The sequence below is a fragment of the Tachypleus tridentatus genome, chromosome 10 (assembly GCF_004210375.1).
Source record: "Tachypleus tridentatus isolate NWPU-2018 chromosome 10, ASM421037v1, whole genome shotgun sequence".
Classification (NCBI taxonomy): Eukaryota; Metazoa; Arthropoda; class Merostomata; order Xiphosura; family Limulidae; genus Tachypleus; species Tachypleus tridentatus.
This window is the reverse complement of record NC_134834.1, coordinates 148,900,966-148,926,135: the sequence shown is the minus strand read 5'-3', so window position 1 is coordinate 148,926,135 and position 25,170 is coordinate 148,900,966. Positions and strand designations below refer to the sequence as shown.

The following is a 25,170-nucleotide window of genomic DNA, read 5'->3' as shown; positions in this document are numbered from 1 at the left end:
TTAGATTTGTACTGTTTATTAAATCACCTATTATTTCACGTCAAAGAAACTATAGAACATTTTTTTTCCTTTCTCTCCTTATTTATTTAAAGAAATGTATGTTACTACAGAAAATCAACTTCAGGAAATACCGTTTTCCTACATAGTTTAATATGATCTATGAAAATAAAAAACAGGCTAACATGAACTGACTCGCATATCAATTTCTTAAGTACAAAATCAAATAATAGACAAATGAATGAAACTATCTAAATTATAATAAATCAAATATTTTTATTCGAGGATCTTAAAGGCTCTTGATGGCTGAATTATGTCCATCTAGATAGTACAGAATTACCAAGATCGAGGATTAAGCTGCAGTTGTAGGTTACTGACATTTCGAGTAAATCGGAATTAGCTACGCTATATAAACATACTAACACTGGTAGATTTTTATTTGTACATTAAATATTTTTATTTAATTTTTTCAACATTCCACGTGACATTGTTTCCCGTAAGAGCCAGTCTAAAAAACACTGTACAACCAAAAGCATATTAAGTGCTGTTTCATGTTACCCCCACGTGCTAATCACGTGGAACTTAGACTTATCGTCTACCAAAGTGGTCTTACTTCATTGGATAATGAAATAGATATTTACCTACATTAGCAGTCATAGTAGGCACACTACAGTCCTGAAGCTACAATTTAAAAACCAAAACTTAAATTTCTAATCCATTACTTTCACTCTTTTTGTTTTTATAAATGTGTATAACTTTTAATTTTAATTTGTTAATCCAAGCCTCAAAATTTACATATTTTTCTAATTTCCAGGAGTTACCCAGTATTTATTTCCTGACTTATCTGAACATGGGCAGATTACAGAAGAGAGAATCCAGAAAAAAAAAACGAAACGTGAATTTTTCAAAATACTGAACTGTTGGTTTACTTAACCAACCCAGTGTCTAGTTAACAACACCCGCCCACCTACAACAAATGTAAAATGTGTAACTTTGTAATCAGCTGTGCGTCATTTTAAATACCAGCAAATAGCAAAATACATTTTTCTAGCCTTTGTAATTTACTATTCTACTAAACCATTTGAATATAATGAGAAACACCATGAATTTCTTCTTTTACGAGCATGTTAAAGAAAACCAGAAGACCTGTGAAAACATGATCCGGTTTAGAAACACTGTTTCTTCTATGATGAATCTGTTACAGAGAACCAGAAGTCCCAGGTAAACGTGATCCGGTTTAGAAGCACTGCCTATTTCTTCTGTGATGAACTTGTTACAGAGAACCAAAAGTCTGTTTGTTTCTTGTTTTTTTAATTTTGCGCAAAGCTACACGAGGGCTATCTGCGCTAGCCGTACCTAATTTAGCAGTGTAAGACTAGAGGGAAGGCAGCTAGTTATCACAACCTATCGCCAACTCTCGGACTACTCTTACCAACGAATAGTGGGATTGACCGTAACATTATAATGCCCTCACGGCTGAAAGGGTGAGCATGTTTCGTGTGACGGGGATTCGAACCCGCGACCCTCGGATTACGAGTCGAGTTCCTTAAGCACCTGGCCATGCCGGGCCGAACCAGAAGTCCTGTGTAAACATGATCCGGTTTAGAAGCACTGTTTCTTCTATGATTAATCTGTTACAGAGAACCAGAAATCCTGGGTAAACATGATCCGGTTTAGAAGCACTGTCTGTTTCTTCTTTGATGAGCCTGTTAAAGAGAACCAGAAGTCTTGTGTAAACATGATCCGGTTTTGAAGCATTGTTTCTTTCGTTTGTGATGAACCTTAGGAACACTATACTGTGCAGCTAGTTTTTAAATCGACAAGTTGTCTTCAAATTAATACAGAACTAGACTAAATAACTAGTTTCAGATGAAACACTTGTAGATGCCAAAATGTTGGATGGTAAGCATTTTAGTCACCAGCTAAAGCAACGAAATTTGAAATATATACAACATATGTTTATTTATAATATGTTACCAAACAAATTGAAACTGTAAGAAGGCTTTCTATGGGACAGTAACATTTCTTGAAGCCTAAAACATAAAAAAAAACATGAACAAGATGTTCGCACGAGATTCACATCAAACACAGGTCTGCCGTGCGACTGATATAACTTTGCGAGTGCAGATGAGAATAAATCTGAGTTGCATGCGAGCTCTTAGCAACTGTGAACCTGAAGGATGTCAAGGTTCTCAGAACCCATTATAAGGATATTCTTGATTTTGGTTTCAATAAACACAGACTATCAGAAAAAGGCAGATAACAGACTCCTTACATCGAAGCCCATGTAGCTCACGATAGATACGCTAATGACCCTGAGAAGTGGACACTGATTTTGTACCTTTGAGCATTGTCAATGTGCAATAGTTACACGTCCAACAGTATTAGATTACCTTTGGAGCTGGAAAAAAGTGTTCTTATACATTCACTGTCAATATTCTTCGTCCAAGCAAATGCGAGGTCTTCTTTCATACATTTGTAGGTTGCAATTGCTCAATTAATAACGTGATCTAGATCAGAAAGTACTTCTCTTTGTCCAAGAAAGATAAACAACGGAAAAAATATATCTCCAATGTAGGCCACTCCTGTATAGTATGTAAACAGAACTTCTTACTACTCTTGATATACATATAAATTGTCAATCAATAGTCTCTGAACTATAATGGTGGTTGGGCTCGAGTGGATCGAGTATCTATGGACAACCATACCAAAGGTTTCCAAGTCCTGTGATGAGCTCGACCGGTGCCATGCCAACAACTACCACAAAGATTAATGCTTGAAAAGACCCTGATAAGAGTCAGTTGAATGGACAACAACTGCCTAAAGATAAAAGGCGAAAGATTTTCGACACGTCGTCCTCTGTACTTGTGTTTCTATAACAAGCAGTTCATCTACATAACTAAGTTCTAAACAATTTATCAAATAATACCGTGATAGTTGGGATAGACTTCGCGTTGTCTACAATGAAGAAGATTACACATGGATGAATCAAATAATTATTAAGACATAAAGTACAATAATGTCGGGATACTTGTTAGTGCCTTAAGTGTTGTCTTTATCTCTTTGAATAAACTTCACATTAATGATGGATAATGTTTCATATTGTGGTATAAGTGTAACAGGTGTGCATCTTAATGCATGTGCTACATGACAGGTTTAATCGTTTGTTTTAATAATTTTATATTTAGCTACGTAACTATGATTTACAAAAAAATTTAAATGTAGGAAATGTGCCTTATGAGATGCTATTACCGAGTGATGAAATCTCTTAGCTGGACTCACAATGCTATTTATAAATTGTATTGTAAACTAACTCATAACTGTATCGAAACTAGGAAGTTTCTTACATTAAATTCAATACTATAATAAAATATCGGACAAGAAAAGTATAGTTTTGGGTATTAAGATGCCATTTCTACGTGTAGATTTGAATAAAACTGATTTTCGATGAAGGCCACCTTGCAATTCAATATGGGGAACAAGATATACGACGAGTCTTGTTGCTGCATACATTTTCATATGAAAACCTGTATTCATGACGAATTTCATGCTGGACTATTATTTCATTGTTATACAGCAATAAACATACGAAACCTTGTCTGAGTTTTATTTTATTATTCATCGTTAAGATGCCAAATACACGAATTTCAGCTAAGCCTAACTGGTTCTGTAATGTAAGAACACTTTCGTAATTCTGAAAGTTTATCGTTAAAGTAGGCAAATGTTTCGAAACATAAAATATTCATACAATTCAGGAAATGGCGTTGCAAAGTTAATTCAAAATCGCGGAAATAAACACAAAACTTTGATTACGTATGATATTTAAAAATTTACATCCCAAGTTTATAACCTTCCAAATGTCAAATATTATTTTTGTGACTGAACTTTTAGGTTTAAGAGAAATTTGAAATTTTTACGAAACTATTTGATTTTTTTTAAATCTCATACTTACCATAGAAGTAGCGCTTAATTATTGCTTACTATCTAGTTTATTTTTCTCTTTAAAAAAGAACTAAAAATATTTGAATATTACTTATTACTTAGCTTATTTTCTTCTAATATGACAAATGTATTACTTATTAATAATGCATTGTTCATCTATTATCTATTTTTTTCTTTCTCTCAATGGAGTTACTTGCTATCCGGACGATAGAAAGGGTGTAGACTTGAATTTTCAAATAGCTTTTGATAAAGTGACACACAACTGATTAGCTAGGAGAATCACACCAGTATGAGTTGGATAATATGGTCTAATCAAACTGAATCCTCATCAGTTATGGAGTGTTTTGCTGATCAGTGTTCTTGGGTCTTTGATATTTTTTCTCTCTTACGTTAATAACATCGATAAAGCAGCTCTATTAATCATGTTGAAATATTAAAGGATAACTCGGATCAATTTGTAAGTTGGACAGATATCTGACGAACGACTTTTAAGTAACGCATTTAAATTAACCTAATTTGGATCACCTCGCGGTAAAGTTGTGGTGATCGTGTATCACTCCTTGTCAGGGTCAGTAGCTTATACGATCATCGAAGTCTAATTAATAATTAGTATCTAGCTATTAATGAAGTTGCTAATTAGTTTTACCAATGTTTCAGCTGTCAACCTGCAGGCGTCTTTAAGGAAGTTCTAAGAACTGTTTCTGTATTGATACGTTTATAACAATGTCTAGAGACAACAATGGACCTGTTGGTTCATCTCTGCTGTCTCATTCTATAAGCCAAACTAAAACAACTGAAAAAACCTAAAGCCAGCCCTTGCCAGTTATATATCTATTAAGTTTATTTTAAATCCACTCTAATTTACTGCCTCCAGAATATCTGAAGGCAACCCATTCCATAGGCCACTCGACTTCCGTCAAGAGGACCCAGGATCGAATCGCTCGCCAATAACAACTCGTTAGCGGCACAGTTTTTAGTCTACTTATCTAAGAAATTATAATATTTTATTGAAACATTTTCAAAGGACTATATGATTTTGGAGATGGAAAGATTATCTTACACTGGTGTTAGCGAAGTTGTGATAATTACCAGTAGAACGATAAGATAAAGGGTCCTGGTTTGTTTATGCTATAATCTGAATATAAAGGAAAGGTGGGTAATTGTAAGATTTGGGAAAGACAGTTGTTTTCTTTATCAGGGTGACTGACTTATAGGTTCAGTTGTTGCAAGTAACAATGAATTTCTTCTGTTTTTAAATTTCTCACAAAGTTACACGAGTGTTATCTTTTACTGTTTGTTTTTGAATTTCGCGCAAAGCTACTCGAGAGCTATCTGCGATAGCCGTCCCTAATTTAGCAGTGTAAGACTAGAGGGAAGGCAGCTAGTCATCACCACCCACCTCCAATTCTTGGGCTTCTCTTTTACCAACGAATAGTGGGATTGAACGTCACATTATAACACCCCACAGCTGAAATGGCCAGCATGTTTGGTGTGAGTGGGATTCGAACCCGCAACTCTCGGATTACGAGTCGAACGTTTAACCCATCTGGTCATGTCGGGCCATCTTGTAGTGACAGTCCCTAATTTAGCTTTGATGGACTAGAAAGAATGCAGCTAGTCAACACCACTTGGCCCGGCATGGCCAAGTGTGTTGAGGCGTTCGACTCGTCATCCGAGGGTCGTGGGTTTGACTCCCGGTCGCACCAAATATGCTCGCCCTTTCAGTCGTGGGGGCATTATAATGTTATGGTCAATCCAACCATTCGTTGATAAAAGAGTAGCCCAAGAGATGGCAGTGGGTGGCGATGACTAGCTGTCTTCCCTCTAGTCTTGCACTGCTAAATTAGTGACGGCTATCGCAGATAGCCCTCGAGTAGCTTTGCGCGAAATTCAAAAAACAAAAACAAACAAACACCACCACCTACCGAAAAATCTTGGGTGGCTCTTTATCAACGAATAGTGTGATTGATCGTGACATTATAACGTCCTCACGGCTGAAATTGTGAGCGTGTTTAGTAATGGATTCGAACCTGCAACCGAAGTGCACTAACCACTAGGCCCCTACAAGTATAGAAACCCAATTTTAATGTAATAAGCTCTTAGGCTTATTGCTAAAATACTGAAGGAGTTATTTTTAAATAAACAGCTTGTTTCGGAACTTTCAACAGAGCTCTATGTTTGGATTATCTGAGCAAAGCGGTTCCTAATTTTGCTAGTTAAAAGCGCCCACTACCAACCCTTGAGCTACTTCTATCTGGCCTAGCGGTAAAAGTTGATCACCATTCGTATAGTAGTCACTTACGGCATCAAAGTGGGAAATGCGATTTTACTGCAACGGGATACTAACCACGAACTATCAAATACACAGACACAGTTTAACAAAGAAAATCTTGCTTATTTATTACCTTGTTTATTTTCTTTTTAGTTAAAAATATAATTAGTATTTGTTGCATATTATTCAGCTTACTTTCTTTTAAATAAAATAAATATATGGTAACGATTACTTACCGATTATAACACCAGGAATCGCATTGGCTTAATGTTTATTTTTACCTAAAGATATCGCAACGACAGCTAAAGAATAAAATGCTTTTTTTACTGTATTTATCATCGTTTGAAATTAAGTTAATGTATGTATTTAATATCGCAAGTGACAATTTTATAAATTTACACAAAATACCACGTATACGTATTTTGTATTACGAGTTGTTACGAAATAGCTAATAATATGGAAATCACTGTCAAAACAAACAAAAATTTATCAACTGCAAATGACCTTAAATAACGTGAGATCTCGACATTAAATTTTCTGCTAATAAACAGAATAATTATTTTGGTTTGAAGAACAAATTAATGTTGCAAATTTAAGCTCATTTCGTCCTTAGCCACTAGATGGCGATACATCAGCACACAGTGTTGTCAAGAATTCATGGCTTAGCTATGCTATGTGTCAAGCATGCAGTCCTTGTGTTTGGTTGAAAGAGACGCCTCACGGGGAAATGACTAAACGTAATTAAACTAATGTGAATTTAACAGTAATAATATATCTCAAAGTAATAACTTAAATATAAAAAAAAATAAATTAAATCATAACAAAGCTTCCTCATAAACAATATTTCCAGTTTATATCTGCAAAAGATTTTGAGGAGATCCCAACCTTGAACACCTTACATTTTACTGACCATGACAACACCATGGTTGTTCGAGAAACAATCCAGCAACTTTCATATTTCGAATATGCACCACTTTAAGAAGTGTCAACCTGACAAGGATGATTGATGTGTTTGTTCTGAATTTCGCGCAAAGCTCCCCCAAGGGTTATTTATGATAGCCGTCCCTAATTTAGCAGCGCAAGACTAGAGAGAAAGCAGCTATTTACAACATCTACTGCCAACTCTTGGGTTACTATTTTATCAATGAATAGTGGGACTGACTGTCGCATTATATTATAACGCCACCTGGCTGAAAAGGCAAACAAGTTTGGCGTGACAGGGATTCGAACCTGCAAGTTTGTGTGAGAATGATTCAGTAGGATGGAAGTTATTAGCCCACAGGCTTTACAAAATAGAAGTAGGGTTAAGTACAACTTTGACCAACTTAGGGCATTACCCACAGTTCATAGTGTTTGTTTACATACAAACTTGAGATGAAATTGGCCCAATAGGCTCAAAGGAACTACGGTACAAACATTCATTTATATACTTAGATGTTAAGTATGGGTGTTTGGTGTTAATTACATACATTCAGTTTTCTAACTCTATGTGTTTTGTGTTTTCCCTTAAACGTACCTAAACGAAGCAGGTGATATATTTAATTTTAAAAATAGAGTATTAAATGATGTACGTAATTAACTGGATATTAAAATATATCTTAACACTACCCAGATGGGTTAGAAAAAATTATAAAAATCACAGAGAGTAGCCTACGTAAACTAAATGGTTATTAACCATAAAGAATGTGAGATTATATCCATCAGGTGACAGCACTGATACGCACGTTCAAAATTATAATGTGTGTGTATATGATTTCTTATAACAAAGCCACATCGGATTATCTGCTGAGCCCACCGAGGAGAACGAACCCTTGATTTCAGCGTTGTAAATCCGTAGACTTACCGCTGTACTAGCGGAGGACGCAAAATTATAACAATAAAGAAGAGGACGTGGTTTGATGTAAAGTGATACGCGCGAAAAAAAAAAGTTTCAGAAAGTTTGTTTTTTTTTTATTTCGCGCAAAGCTACTCGAGGGTTATCTGCGCTAGCCGTCCCTAATTTAGCAGTGTAAAAACACACAAGAACACACACACACACACACATACACACAGCATTTAAATTCGGTCTTTAAAATTGCTGATACGTAATTTGGGTTGAAATTACACCTAGAAATATAGGCTGTTCATTGGTTAACACTTTTTAACTACTATTTTTCTACGCCACGCCTGCAAACGTCAACTGTATTCAGTAGTTAACACTTCTTAATTACTTCTTTATGCCACAGGAGGAAGATATTAATTTAGTCTAAAAAGAATTTTTTTCTACAGCAAAGCCGCATAGAGCTATCTGCTGAGCTCACCGAAGGTAATCGAACCCCTGATTTTAGCGTTGCAAATCCGTAGACTGACTTACCGCTGTACCAGCGGGGGACAGTCCAAGATGAAGAAGAGATACTGATAAAAAATGACATTCATTGCTGAGTGTAGTTTGTTACAAATAAGCTTGTTTTAGCAAAACGTTGTTTTTTCTTACAGTATACATAAACCGCAAAGTTTATTTGTTGTTAGGCACAAAGCTGCATAGTGCGCTGCCCATGAAGAGTATCGAAACCCGGTGTTTTGCTTTACAAGCTCCTTAGATTTACCGCAGAATTACTGGGAACAAGCTTTAATATGTTGAAATCTACGCTTATTGTATAACTGCCAAATCTACTAAAAATAGGTCTTGCAAGTTACTCACAGTGACGTCACACCTTAACAAAGAAAGTGCTGTAACTTTAGTGAGAAGGTTTACCCACGAGCTAGAAACCCGGGTGACCTTCGCTGCAACTGTGAAAATTAGACAGTTTTGAATTTCAATATAACATGATTTTTCAAAGCTCTAGGTTTGAGGTCAAAGTTCATTAGGCGAGGTTAATAGAACTAGAGCAATGAAAATCACCTAATAATTAGTACATAATGACGTATTCCAATCTGAAGTTATTATTTATTTATGTTCTCTCTAGATAGGTATCTAGAAACATACCTCTCGCACCAGTGGTCCAGAACTATTTGTTTGCTTCGACAGAACCGGTTTTGAGAAACAAAAGGGACCACTATTTGATTAAAACATTAGGCAAAAATACAACTGTAAACTATAAACTGTATTCAAGTACAAAAATAATTAGACCACACAGGAGCCATAATTATGAATGTAAACATTTGAAATTTTCAAAGTTAGTACAGCGTAATATCTATCAACTTATAGCCTCAAACCAAGAAGAGATGTCAAAATTGTATTCACATAGGTTAATAAGAAAACATATCAGGCCAACATTTCAGTCAACGTTTTTTCCCCATTGTTCGAGTTGATGGCTGATCTGATATGAGACTTTAGAACCACCTACCGATAGTAGCTCAAACTTAGAAGAAAAAAAAAAAGAGAATTTGATATTGTAAACAAGTTCAAAGCACTGTTTGGATACATCAACGCACACAATCAGCTAAAATTAAAGATGTAATATCACAAAGGTTTGTCTGAGAACTATGTGTCCTCTACCCACCAGGGGTATCAAAACCTGTTTATTATTATTATTATAAATCTTCAGCCTAGTTTCTGAACCTCTGGGGGAAAGGAACGTATTATCAAGGGTTCACAACTATACAAACGCACACAAAACCCCAAAACTCCGAAAGTAAAATACCCACCACGAATAAAATAATCCATTTTCTACATTTAGCATCGGAGGTACGCCACCTAGTGCTATACAGAGGAATAAAAATCGTCAATTCTGCTTATAAAGAAACATGGATAACATACTGTGGGGTTGGGTAACATCTTGTACAACTTACTTTCCATGGCAGAAAATTTGCTAAAACCAGGAGTTTTAGCCCCTCATTCACCACAGAAGGTTCAACCATATTTTATTGGAGACCCCTCATTACGTCTTAAGTGATCCATCTTCTGATATAGAAATAATTGTGTTCAAACGAAAGGGGAATGCAGCTTTTTTCTTATCTAGATGTCGCTGTGTGAAGAAAGATGAACTATTCTGAAATAAATAAACTTGAAACCAAAACCAGTACCTACTTCCTCTCACATTTAGTTCAAAATGCACCTTTATTGTATTGAATTAATTGTCTTTGTACGTGTTAAAATCTTTTAGGCTTAGCTTTACACACATATAATTTACGGACAACAAGAAACATATTGGTCCATCTCGACCGAACTATTCATCAAACCTTCTCTTAAATTCACTGCATCTACCAAATCTGAAGGCAACTCCTCAAAAGCCAACCACCCTATTAGAAAAATAAAGCCGTCTTAGCTGACGACGACCCCTACTCTTAGCAATCTTAAACTCTCTCTCCGAGTTTATTTATATGTATAGATACATAGATAATATTAGAGAACAGCAGTATGTTACAATCAGTGTAAAATATTTCTGACAAAACGTATTGCTTACCACACACACACGTTCCGTTACACCTTTCAACGTCGAGTAAAAATATTCGTTATGACAAATAAAAAAATATTTTTAATAAGGTCCTCTTGTGAAGCATTTTAAACTGCACGTAGATTATTTTAGCCCTGAAAATGTTCAATAAATCGCCAATGGTCATTCAAAAAACACATTAACGTGCTGTATTTATTCAGTAGGTAAGAGGTGGGCACGTGATCTCGCAAAGTTCAGCTATTAACGATAGCACTGACTTTCATTTGGTTTCTCCAAACACAGCGCAAAATTTCAACGTTTTTTTTATACAGAAGACGAACAAATTATTATTATACAATTCTAAACATTCTTAAAGTAGCATGTAACGGTACAATGGTGGCAGTATTCTGACTCGTCTCGAGCTCGAGGTTACTTACCATATCGAAAAAGAAACAATGTATTCCACAAAATAACCACAATACCAAGAACTCCCCATCCAATCTCCCAACCACTTATATTGACTTATCCCAAATATAGTGAGTGGGCGGTGAATAGAAACCAGCCTGTTTTTGCTGGTTTGTATTAAATAGTTCGCGCAAAGATACACAGTGGGCTACTTGCATGGGCACTGTCGTCGTTTATTCTGAAGTGATAAATTTTAGAGAGGGCAGCTGGTTAACAGCACGTGCCGCCAACTATTGTCTGACAGATTAGTGAGATTGGACTGAAACCCACAGTCCACAGGCATGGATCGAGTTTTTGTATCACAAACTTAAATCTTTAAATTCAGTCAGGGCACGTTAACCACTGGCCACGCCAGGCACAAACCATCGAGTTATAAACGCATACAAAAACCAGGTCAACAATGAAGAAAGGCTCAGTTTGTATATTATTATTATAGTAAAATGAATTAGGGGCATATTCAATAGATGTTTAAATACTTAAAAAAAAAAAGAAGTATTGCATCATTGTAAAGAACAGCTTTTAATATTCCTTCTTGTTCGCTGCTGATAATACACCTAACTTCATTTACTAGCACAGATTTTACTGCAGAAGAACAGTATAATGCCACTTAAGGTTAACAGGACCATTAGAATGTCACCGTTAATACAAGTTTTATGGTATGTCATACGTGAAGGAGTGGAATGCATGCGGGCTTATTTCCCCTAACTTTACAGGGAAAAGTCACGACATTATACGACAGCAAATAGGCCTAGGAGAGTAGCAGTAGATTAATATCTTCTGTTCTTTTTAAGTAACTATTAACTTTACTCTATAAAACTTTAGTACTCGACTGCGCCTGTTTGCCATTAGGCGGCGCTTTATTACAGTAGTCCCGTCGTTAAATACGACATTTTAAAGAGATAAAAAAAATAAAAACAGGTAAAGATGTCTGACTTCTTAAAATGAATGACGTAATGGATTTTTTATAATCTTCTTTCTTTTTGCTAATAATTCCAAATTGTGCACAATTTAAATTAATCGGAATTATTATTATCAATATAACAGATTCTAATTTGTTCCAATTACAGACGCAACTACTCATTTAATTATTAAGGGTTTTACTCCCAACATCACCTAGTGGTCGAAACCAATAGTTTTTTAGGCTTAGCAACATTAAGACCTTTAAGTTTAATCAATGATTTTCATGTTATACGTAAGTATTCCCAAAAATGGAAAATGATGCAAAAAAAAATAGAAAAGTGAAAAAAATGAAAAAGAATGACAATAAATTCGATAACGAAAGGACATCAGATAAACCTGAATGTTCGTCGTTAAGCAAAAATGTTTCATGCGTAATAAAGGAGTTGTAGCCTAAAGGAGTGTCTTATTTATTATAACTGAAAAAGAGTAGCCATAGCAACTTGTAATTAGCTAGAAAACAAAACCAAAACCTAGTTAGGAGTGTACGGCTGCAGAATTCACATACATAAAAAACGTTTATATCTCTTATAGCATTTTATTACAAATGTTAAGTCTAGACATTCCTACATCAACGTCCACCAGAGGTCACTTACACAAAATATATTAAATTAGGTAAAAATATGGATGGCTTATTTAAAAATTGTTTTTATGTTATATAGTTATTCTATATACACGTGTAATTATTAAGATATCTGAGAAGTCACATTCTATAAACTGTTACACCCCTTTTTTCTTTTTAAGTTAAGACATCTTATGCAAAGAAAAAATTATAAAGAAATCGTTATTGTTATGTGATGTTCTTGTCTCTCCATGTAAGCGCCGGCATTAAGCACGTGCTGTTGAACGAGGCATAGTTTTCTTCTTTTCGTAGTTCGGCTCTCTATACGCATGATGAATACGTCGTATGCGAGGCCTATATAGGACCCGCAACTGAGCCCGCAGTGGGCTTTAAAATTCATAACTTCGGTCCTGATGCACACCTTACATCACAACTGACGTAACTAAGTTGCACTTGTTAGAATGTACGGTTCGATATACATAACGTTAAGTTCAATTTACGGAAAGTAAACAATTTGAACCCACATATTCTAATCTTAAGAGAGAGAAAAAACGACAACTAGAGGAATATGAAGGATTCTTACGTCACATAGTATTTTTCATATTTTAATACACCATCAAGATAATCAATACCATTCTGCTAATTGAACAATAATTTTCATTGGTATTATATACTTGTTTCACGTGCGATATAATAACAACAGTTAGTTTTTAATGTGTAGTTTCTTTAGTTTCGCGTGAAATTACACAGATGCTATCTGCGCTACTCCTCGCTACTTTTGAAACGATAGCCAGCTAGTCAAACCCACCCATCACTAAATCTTCGGATACTCATAGGACCGAATAGTGGTATTTGAAAGTCTCATTTATAACGCCCCTTGTTTAGACCCTATTTTAGTGTCCAGTATTGCAAGGAGGCGGGTGTGTTTAGAAGATATATTAGTGTCCAGTGTTACATGGAGATTAGGCAAATTTAGACCATGCATTATGTGTTTAACTATTTTAATTTGTTGTTTTCAGGCATGAGGCGATTCCAAGGAGGTAAATATATTAGTTGATCAAACGGTGGCAAATTTTATTGAGAAAAGGTTCGAAAACATTACTTAATTAAAAGTGTTTTTAGGCTAATGCTGCAAGACAACATCTTATATCATAGATGCGTCCAGAAAATGCTATATATCAATATGAATGTATTTTATTTAAAACTAATGGATGTACATATGGATTAGCACGTTATATTTAAATAATTTTGAATATAAACTTTAGTAAGTCACGTGACATCCACATCTGATGTAATGTTGCCTTGGAAAGAATTTGTTAGGCCTAATAATATTTGGTTCTGTTAACCCTAAATGTGTATTTTCAGCTGCATTATTGTATTGGTTATATGTTTTAATACTGAACCTGCCCACAAAATTCATTAGTGACGATGAACAGACTTCAAAAATGTCCCTTTAAGATCGTTAGACCTAATAAAACGTAGTTCTATTAGCCCTAAATAGCATACGTTGCACATAAGTATCCATTAGTAACGCCGACTAAACCTGAAAAACTTAACGCAACGTTTAACTTCGAAGAGTTAATGACTTAAATATTGCGAGGGAACGACGTTAGCAAATATTTAACATAATGACGAATTTACTCGAGATTATTCGAAGGCTATTAATTCACGTTCATAATATAATTAATCAATAATCAACTTTAATAATGGGTTTGTGAATGCGGTCTTTGACCGGCCAAACACAAAAATACTTTATATTTTTGAGGGAAATGACAGAAATGGAGTGAGTTAAATATTGGAAACAATATACATATATATATATTAAATTTTGTATTTAACTTTAAAAAAATCAGTAATTCAAAATTAAAACAATCGACATACGCGAGTTAGTTGCCATGCTTTACTTTTTCAGTAAATTCATACAAAAAATTAACTTACTTTTATACTTCCAATATTTTTCCTATTACTGCATTCATGTTTAAAAATAACCTGGAACACAGACAGAAACTGTAACGGAGGCGTAAACAAAAATGTTTTATTAACCTGGCCAGAAAATTTGGTTTGGTTTGTTTTGAATTTCGCGCAAAGCTACACGAAGACTATCTGCGCTAGCCATCCCTAATTTAGCAGTGTAAGACTAGAGGGAAAGCACCTAGTCATCACCACCTACCGCCAACTCTTGGGCTACTCTTTAACCAACGAATAGTGGGATTGGCCTAACATTTTAACGATCCCACGGCTGAAAGGGCGAGCATGTTTGGTGTGACGGGGATTCGAACCCGCGACCCTCAGATTATGAGTCAAGTGTCTTTAACCACCTGGCCAAATAGATGTAAATAAACTATAAAACCTGAATACAATGCTGACTCGCCAGAGGGCTCGATTTTTATGTCATAGAAATCAGAAGGACCCTATATTTTATTAAAATGAATATCTTCATTCTATTTAGCATGTTATTGAACACCAACATGCACAGAATATAACGTAATGATAATTTATATTAAGAATAGATAAAAAATAAGCCAACAAGTAAATAAGCTATTTTATTCTAGCTAAATACTTTAAAAGCCCCATTTACAAAGGCACCCTGGTGTTTGTTACCCACTGTCTTTCATAAATTTTTTTCGCTGCCTCTCTTTTTGTGTGTGCAGTTCATTTATAACAGTTTCAGTTGTTTTCATATAATTTATGAAACGTATGTAGTAAAACCAAGAATTTAACAGACTAACCGCAGGAAATATGTTTTCTCTCTGATGAAAACGTTAATATAAATATTTTCACCATTTAACTTTTTTATACTACATAATTTTGCTGTAAAATTGTTGTTGTGGCATAAGGATGTAGTTACAAAACCATTTAAAGAACCAAACTTAAGTTGTTGCGGCACAAAGATGTAGTTAGAAAACCATTCACAGAACCAAACTTATGTTGTGGTGACACAGAGGTGTAGTTGCTCTACACAGTAAATACATATTACATCTTTATAAAAGAGTATACGAAGGGTCACCACCGTTAAGACTGTTTATTTCCCTACCTATAGAGGGGAGTAAGGTATTAGTTATATTCAAGAGGGGGTGTAATATTTACTATTTTAAGTTGACATTGTGACGGTAGAATAGAGTTACGCATTAGTTTTCCGGAATGAATATTATAAAACCTATGAAAGTCAAAAATAATGTAATATCCAGTGCCCAACACGGTTATCGAAACCCGATTTTTAGTGGCATAAATCCAGAGACTTATCGCTAGGCCGCTGGGGGCCTTTTATTTTTGTTGTTTAAAAACAGACTCATATTTTATACCGATATATTTTCTTACATTAAAACAGGGAATATCCAACTATGCTTTTCTCAAGTTATCCTTCGCAAGCCCTGTGGCTGTTATCTTACTTCTTTCCTTAAAAATCTGGAAGTCCTTACTTCTATACATTACAGTGGTTTAACACAGTTACGTTGCCTGAAGCAACACAATTTAAAATAGGTTTCAAACACAAAAAATAAAAGACATTTATTTATGAATTTCGAAATGTGGAAGACAGTGATAAACTATGCTGTGAATTTTATTATTTTTGACATTAATACTAACATCTATTAAATGTATCAGGAAATACCACCAACCCCTGTAGACCGCTAACAATCTTAAACATTCAAAATATTAACATCTGTGTATCTCAGCTTCAATTATGCGCAAATTTAATTTCCCCCCTCAACATTCTTAGCCTAGCAAGCACCAGTAAATTAAAATATACACTTAACAAATACCTACATCCTCCAACACACTTAGTTAATGAAAGAGATTGCAGTTACACAACCATATCTACAGGGGCACAAAACCAGGATATTTCGCAATGCACTATCTCCTATTTACACTACAAATTTGATCAAAAGCTATTAAGAATGTATGTTTTCCAAAGTTACTTCTCAAAAATTGTTGTTAATTACTGACAATTTCCCTATTTATCAAACTACTGGCAGACCTTTTGCCAATACCTTTTTTCCCTCCTCACAAAATATATTGCTTAACATTTTTTAAACCTAATTTGCTATACACCTGACTGATAGGTGACGGGCGAATGGCCCTTCATTACCATGTAAAATAGTTCACCTTGAAGCGCCACCTGTGTTCAGAGCAGTAAATAATCTCGTCAAAGTTGCGAATAGTCTTGCCAACAGCAACGGGGAATTCCCCTTTCAAGAGAAATAATGACCTTTAGATATAATTAATAACATCAGAGGTCACTACAGGTCTGCATCCGGTTTATGCTTAAATAAAATACATTGTAATGTTCTAACTGAGTACTTTATTAAAATAATGAACAGTAGTTTTATACACAGTAACGACGCATTTACACATTATTAAGACAAGCAATATATCAGGCAACAGGGACTATTTTATTTAGCGTAGGTTTTTAATTGGTAGATTTATACAGTATAAAAAATGAAAAATAAATGCAACAGATAGAAATATATTAAGCAAAAAGTTATGGGTTACATATAACAACGACCGATCACGCATACAATACAATATTTTTATAGCGTTAATCAAAGTACATATATAAGAAGCAATCATTAAAAGAAGCCATATCATCAGGGACCCTGTCAACCAAAAATAGGACGCAATCACTAGTGACGAATGATAACACAATATCATATAAGCAATTTAAATTGAAAGAACGACAATATTAAATATTGGTAATTTTTTATCTTGATTTTCACCAGAAAACGACTTGTTTTTGTACACGGCAGAACTTCTTGTCATACCACGATTTATTCTGACGAATTAGCATGCCAAATCAGAAGTGACGAATTAAAACGTTCGTGTTGGGGTTGTAACGTACGAAACCACTTAAACAGAATTGATCAGTCACAGCTCTCAGCCGAATAGTACGTAGGTAGTCATTTGTCTGAAAATAACTAGAACAGTCACCACAAAAACATCAGAGAAAACGAAAACTACATAAATTCCAATACATCCTTAACAAACTGTGTACGTGGGTTTTTCTGTTTTTGTTTACACAAAAACGGGGGACTTATATGATTCAAAGAGCTAGGTTATTTATTTTCATGTGTGTTTTCTTATAGAAAAGCCACATCGGGCTATCTGAGGGGAATCGAAACCCTGATTTTAGCGTTGTAAATCCGTAGACTTAAAGCTGTACTAGCGAAGAGCGATTTATTTTCGTAAGCCTAATATATATATACAAGGGAATAAATAAAAGACCAGGTTCAACTCATATAAGATGATTACAAACAGTGTCACACTTCTGAACATTATATCTAACTGACAGTACGGCACAAGAAGGTGAAATTGCACACAGCTATTAAGGGTATCCTATACGTGCAAGTAACAATTGCCAAATGCTGCAATGAGGTGGCGCCACTATGTTTTATTTCGCATATTTCCCGTGAGAATAAGGACAATGCGATCATAATAAACCTACACGAAACTGGTGATAGTGAAGAGAACTAGTGAAGTGTTACCAACATATTGCTATGGCAACTCTTAAGGGGTTATCGTAGAATACATCTGAGGGTTAGATTAACTTGTGATAAATCACGTACGGGCAGATCACCGACACCTACTGGAATTAACGCTGAGGTCAGCCATGTCGTAGCAGAACAAGTCAGCACGTGGGTGCAGCACTGCATATCGTGCCGTCTGGTGTTTGGACTAGCCAATTTCAATTGTTCATCAGTATCTTTGGTCAACTTTACGAATGTTTCCTTACAAACTGCCTTACGTTCATGCACTAAAGGAAGTAGAATCTAACCTGATGTTTTGTACTCCAGTTCTTGAGAAGTCTCAAGTGGGTTACTAATAGCCTGCTAATATCTTAAAGACCGATGAACCACACTACAGTCGTTTTTGGAAATATAAATACACGCAAGTGCGTTATTTGGTTGGAAACTAATTTATGTGTAATATTTCCCATATACCTTTCTGATACTAATGTAGTTTCACGGCTGATTTTGTTATTGGAACACGATTTTTTTTGTGAACCATCAGCATATAGACTGCAAGTTTACCCTGTCACTGTTGTAAAGCATGAATAAACCATGCCAACCAATATCAACTTTATGCTACAGCAACGAAATGAGATGGATATTACGTTTGTTTGTGCACAATTGTAACTAGAATGGGCACTTTTTAAGACACAATCATTTCACACTGCTTTCTGTGTGATCAGTTTCTGGAGGTATCTGAAAGTCACGTATGTACTATATGAAGTCTCGCACAATGTCAGACATGATTGCAACTGTTCGAGAAATGAGAAGTACACGAGATGTCGCGTTCCCCGTTGTCGCACAGATACAGTACACTTGCTGTTGTATTCCCTGTTGTCGCACAGATACAATGCATTCTGGTTGTTGAAGGAACACTATTTAGAGTTGCTTTGATTGACAACACATTAATTTAAGTGATGCTTCTAGTGACAGCATGTAACAACTGTGTTATTTAACACCTACGTGTTAGGTTAGGTTAGGTATTTAGTAACCCGACTAGCCTCTCCCTACCCATCTTCTCTGTCACTGTCCTGTTTTCTGGGTAACTTCACCCTTTATTACTACTAGTAACCCGACTAGCCTCTCCCTAAATACCTAACTAAGGTATTTAGTTTGTTAAATATGATGTTAACAATTATAGAAATTCGAATTTAAAAAGCACGTGTGCATCATGTGCAGATAGAAGTTATGTTTCATATTCCAACTGACTTTTCTTATAAATATAAATATCAATAGATAAAAAGGCACACTACTGTGAAAACAAAATATCAATAACGGGATAAAAAGAAAGAAGGCTATTAAGAAAAAAAGTATTGACATGGAGGAAGAAGTGAAGAAAGAAGAAAGACGATTTAGAAAACAGGACAGTGACAGAGAGGATGGGTAGGGAGAGGCTAGTCGGGTTACTAGTAGTAATAAAGGGTGAAGTTACCCAGAAAACAGGACAGTGACAGAGAGGATGGGTAGGAGGCTAGTCAGGTTACTAGTAGTAATAAAGGTGAAGTTACAGAAAACAGGACAGTGACAGAGAGGATGGGTAGGGAGAGCTAGTCAGGTTACTAGTAGTAATAAAGGTAAGATTACAAGAAAACAGGACAGTGACAGAGAGGATGGGTAGGAGAGCTAGTCAGGTTACTAGTAGTAAAAAGGTGAGATTACAGGACAGTGACAGAGAGGATGGGTAGGGAGAGGCTAGTCGGGTTACTAGTAGTAATAAAGGGTGAAGTTACACAGAAAACAGGACAGTGACAGAGAGGATGGGTAGGGAGAGGCTAGTCGGGTTACTAGTAGTAATAAAGGGTGAAGTTACCCAGAAAACAGGACAGTGACAGAGAGGATGGGTAGGGAGAGGCTAGTCGGGTTACTAGTAGTAATAAAGGGTGAAGTTACCCAGAAAACAGGACAGTGACAGAGAGGATGGGTAAGGAGAGGCTAGTCGGGTAACTAAGCATTGTTTGGGGATGAGGAATGAAGCAAGTTAGGAAACAGAACAACAATCAGGTTTTTCATCACTGATGCGCTAGTTGATACAGCTGTTCCACGTCTGTTAAATTACTGTGACAGTCGTGACTGAAGTTGTAACTTTGAGAGAAATTTGCATTCTGGTTAATGACTTTAAAAGATTTGTTTGTTTGTTTTTAATTTTGCACAAAGCTACACGAGGAATATCTGCGCTAGCTGTCCCTAATTTATTGGTATAAGACTAGAGAAAAGGCAACTAGTCATCACCACCCACCGCCAACTCTTGAGTTACTCTTTTACCAACGAATAATAGGATCGTAGCATTATAACACCCTCATAGTTGAAAGGGCTAGCATATTTGGTGTGACGGTGATTCAAATTCGCGACCCTCAGATTGCGAGTCGAGTGCCCGAACCACCTGCTCAGGTTTTAAAAGACCCCAATGTCATCTCAATTATTATGAACACCTCGGTTGAGATACTGGAGACTTGTTCTGATTTTCATTGAAGAACAAATACTATTAAGCCTAATAAATGTAACTTAAATGTAGATTTTCTTTTAATATTGGCCCGGCATGGCCTAGCGCGTAAGGCGTGCGACTCGTAATCCGAGGGTCGCGGGTTCGCGCCCGCGTCGCGCTAAACATGCTCGCTCTCCCAGCCGTGGGGGTGTATAATGTGACGGTCAATCCCACTAGTCGTTGGTAAAAGAGTAGCCCAAGAGTTGGCGGTGGGTGGTGATGACTAGCTGCCTTCCCTCTAGTCTTACACTGCTAAATTAGGGACGGCTAGCACAGATAGCCCTCGAGTAGCTTTGTGCGAAATTCCCAAACAAACAAACAAAATCTTTTAATATAAAAAAATGCGTGGGACTGAGATACCTCAAGATTTCAGACTCGTTTAAATGAATTACTGATTTTTACAGCTCAGAACTAATCTCCTTAGTTATATACTTAACGTGCACACAATGATTTAATTAATATAAAAAAACGCTTCAATCGGACTTCAAAAGAATGAAAATGAAATGTTTATGTACTCTGGATTTTGTTCACCAGATATGCAGCGTGTGTTGTGAAACTTTGAACAATATATTATTACATGCCCACTTCAGGAGCGAATGTAATGGCTTGGCTGTTATCTAGCAGTTACTTTATCTAGCGTATAAAATTTCAAATTCCTTTTAATCGCACCATTTTTAATTCATTTTCGAGCGTAGTATTTCTTCAATTTTTATATGTATTTTTGTATAATAATATTATTAAAAAGCACGGGTCTTAAACCATGAATTTACGAATTAAAGTTAATCGATTTGTTTTCTTTATTCCATAAATATTCACATTTTAGTTAAAATATACAAAAGGTGACGCATGGTATTTGTAATTAAATACTACTTTCTGGGAAAGTTCGTCAAACTTCATAATTTCTACTCGTTCCTTTCACAGATAACGTTCCCCCGCGTCCGTCGGAGTTGTGTGTTAATAACACAATTACAAGAATGTAGTTTTTCAGCATAGTTACTGCCACCTAGATCAGGGTGATTGTATGTAACCACCGTGCCTTACTAATTACAAATTTTTTTGAAAGGTCTTCTCTATATAGCTGCATCTATAAACAGAATTAAATCAGCCTTAATAACATATTTTGTTCAATTTTTACGATAATAATCAGGTTCGTGAAGGGAAGTAAGAGTGACCTAGGTGGCGCTCTAACGTCTACAAGGTTATTAGTTTTATAAAAAAAAAAAAGATAAAATATGAGATCACCTGCATTACAGGGTGGGGTCTTTCTATTTTGATATATTTATATATACCTTGTAAAGCTCAGATGGGAGGTTATATTCGCCAAAGTACTGAACTAATCCTGGCAACCATTCAACATGTTGCCAGCTAACCTTTGACCTAAATTTGGGTAGCGCGCATGCGCCTTAACTAGTTCTGCCAGTAGCATCCAGTAAAAGGGTGGAGGCCAGGGATGCGGCTGACCTAATCTAGCACAGACGTTCCAACAATACCCGCCTTTTCCCTTGGCGGCTCTGGTCACTCACTGTTTTTAACTGGCCTTACGACTGACTCTCTTTCAAACGAATTCTAGTCTCATTAGGACGACTTCCAATGCTCCTGTTGACGTCACCACTTATCTATAAATGTACCATCTTCCCTTTTATCTTACACGGGGATTTTAACAACAACGCAAACATAAATTGCCTGGTTTACAGGCCAGAAGTGTACAATTTCTTTTGGGCGTAGGGATGGTAAAACAATTTAAACTTTTGGCACTAAAACAACAGTTGTTGTTTTGTGTTTTTTAATTAAAGTCACGTGACCATACTTTTAAGGTAATGGCTATCCCTACTTTTTCAGCCCATAAAACATTTCCGCCAAAATCTCCAAGGGCTGTTACGAAATAAATATGCCGTAAATATATTTCTCGAGAGTTACTTTTAATAAATTAATATAATAAATAGTCCCTATGTCTAATTTATTCCGAAAGGCTAGCTCTCTCTTTTCACAGTATATAATTAAATCAAAAAACCTTTCGGTCAGAGATTTAGCTATAAACTCGCTATTTCTCCACAATTTCTTAATCGAGCCCTTAAATTACATGGAAATTCACTGTTGTTCATCTTTACCGCCAACGAAATGTTTTTTTTTTTTACTTAATATTTATTTTTAAAAACAGTTTCTGATAAGAACAAGTTTACATGTATATGCTTCAATTATATCAGATATATTTTATTCAATAACTTCTGCGAATCTAGAAGTCGGCTTGCGGCTATAAAAGATCATTAAGAAATATATGGGAGATTTCTTGAGATATGAATTTAGCGATTACAAAATTATCAGTAACAAGTTGTTTGCTGTACATGTAAGAACAAATCTAGTTTCCTTCTATTAGAGTTAAACCTTATTTTTTCAATCATTTGTGCATGTTTTCCAACGAAAAATAAAAAACATTACTCAAAATTTCGTCACATATATTACAGCAATAATACGCACACGTATCATAATAAAATAAAGTTAAATATAACATGGAAAAAAACTGGCGTCTCTCACGCAAAACCAAGAGATAAGGCTGGTAATTTACTGTTGCGAAACGCTTTATCAAGATACATTTGGTTCACGATATTAGAAAAAAAAACTATGTCTTAAAATGTAATGCTAAGTACAGATTTCATATTTTACTAACTTCTTAAGTAACCGTGATTATGGTAATTTTTTTTTGTTTTGAAGAATTATATTAAGGTTAAAAAAAGCAACAAGAGAGAGATAGGTTGATTTGAATTAAGCACAAAGCTACACAATGGGCTATCTGTGCTCTGCCCACCATGGGTATCAAAACCCGGTTTTTAGCGTTGTAAGTCCGCAGACATACCGTTGAGCCACTGGGGGGCTGAGAGAGAGGAAATCTACGTTTAACTACTTTCGGTCATTAGGCCTAAAATTATTTAAGGTATAAAGACCGGCCGTCGACAGTTGTATGTAATGTGTATACACAACTTGATCGACTGTTACTAAGACGTTTCATTGAAATAGTTTGGTATTTTTGGGTATCAAAGCACATGCTTTCTCTCTTGATCTATAAACACGTAACTGAACAATTACAACATAGTGAGAACTCGGAATAATTTATCATAAAATTTCAAGAGACTTTCCCTCCCCTTCCTGCAGATGGAGTCGTGCTTTCAAAAACAAGTGGCCTGGCATGGCCAAGCGCGTAAGGCGTGTGACTCGTAATCCGAGGGTCGCGGGTTCGCGCCCGCGTCGCGCTAAACATGCTCGCCCTCCCAGCCGTGGGGGTGTATAATGTGACGGTCATTCCTGCTATTCGTTGGTAAAAGAGTAGCCCAAGAGTTGGCGGTGGGTGGTGATGATTAGCTGCCTTCCCTCTAGTCTTACACTGCCAAATTAGGGACGGCTAGCGCAGATAGCCCTCGAGTAGCTTTGTGCAAAATTCCAAAAAACAAACAATTCAAAAACAAGTACTATATTTACAGCTTTTCTCTGTTAATAGTGTGGCCACAATGCCCATATAATTTGACACGTGTCTATCGCGTGGAACTGAAAAACATAATACATTCAATTTAAAGCGAAAGGTCAGACTAAAAGTTACAAACTTGAACTAGCTTTTCGTTCTGTAACTTCAAAAAATGAGTGATTTCCCAAACGAAGTACAACGTAGGCCTGACACATAACCTCCCATTGCCTTCCAACACCTCAAATAAACAGCTAAGCAACAATTTGAATTCGTATAACGCAATTATCTGAAAGAGAAAAATCTAGTTTGTTACCTATGTTTTATGTCAGTACCAGGGTACTTATAGTTCACATTTAATACCTGGCATAACAACATATCTAACTACGGCAATCTAACCCTATAGTTTGTTATAAACTCTCATTTTCTCTCTAATACTAGCTCGACACTCCTTGTATCTCACTATTAAATGCTCTTTACTATATACAGCCACTTAAAATTCCACTCATCAAATTTTCATACCGACCTATCCTCCTTTCTGTAGCCCCCAGAAGCCGCTGGAATTTAGACAAGAGGCGTAAGGTGACCCCGCCCTGCCCGGGTCAACTCTATCCCACCCTTGGCCCATCTTGCTATGTCAGGTTAATCGACTGTAATCCCCAAGGGAGAGAACACTTCTGTTGTTTATTCATAGGGCGTAATAACAAACTCACCTTCTCTTTCTGTCACAGAATGAATAACCCCTTCTGATAGAAGACCATGTCGACTGGGGAAGAGGGGCTGTGAGACAAGGCCACTGTGTTTCCCCTTCCTCTCCAAGTCGAAACTTAAAAGTTAAACCACGCCCAAAACTCGACAAACAGGGCGATAGAAAAGTAGGGCTAACCTCTGACCTTTCGCTTGGAAATCCCACAGTACACGTTCGGCGTGCTGACACGCGCACAATGAGAGTAAAGCACACCTGCTTGAATAACGATAAAACATAACCTAGTCTGTACACAAACAGAACGAAAGGTTAAAAATCAGCGGATGGTGGGTTGTTTTACAACATTAATTATTTTTGAGCACTGTTCAAAAACTTATCTCGACATATCAAGAACACTTAATATAATATCCAACAAATAAAACAGATGAATTTTTGGCCTCGTTCATCATGGATGATATAACGTGATCCAGTAATATA

General features: G+C 36.0%; 1 protein-coding gene and 1 long non-coding RNA gene across 4 annotated transcripts in view; both read right to left on the bottom strand.

Annotated features, from left to right (window-relative positions):
- The window catches only part of LOC143230589 (uncharacterized), a 100,643-nt gene that overhangs the window by 74,798 nt on the left and 675 nt on the right, over nucleotides 1–25,170 (bottom strand). The gene's annotated exons all lie outside the window — the stretch shown is intronic.
- Nucleotides 191–25,139, bottom strand: LOC143227910 (uncharacterized). The gene is made up of 3 exons (XM_076459268.1): nucleotides 25,090–25,139; nucleotides 24,701–24,979; nucleotides 191–1,703 (listed from the first exon to the last, which is right to left on the bottom strand). The coding sequence occupies exons 1-3, from the start codon at nucleotides 25,137–25,139 to the stop codon at nucleotides 1,544–1,546; spliced, it is 489 nt and encodes a 162-aa protein (XP_076315383.1). The 3' UTR covers nucleotides 191–1,543.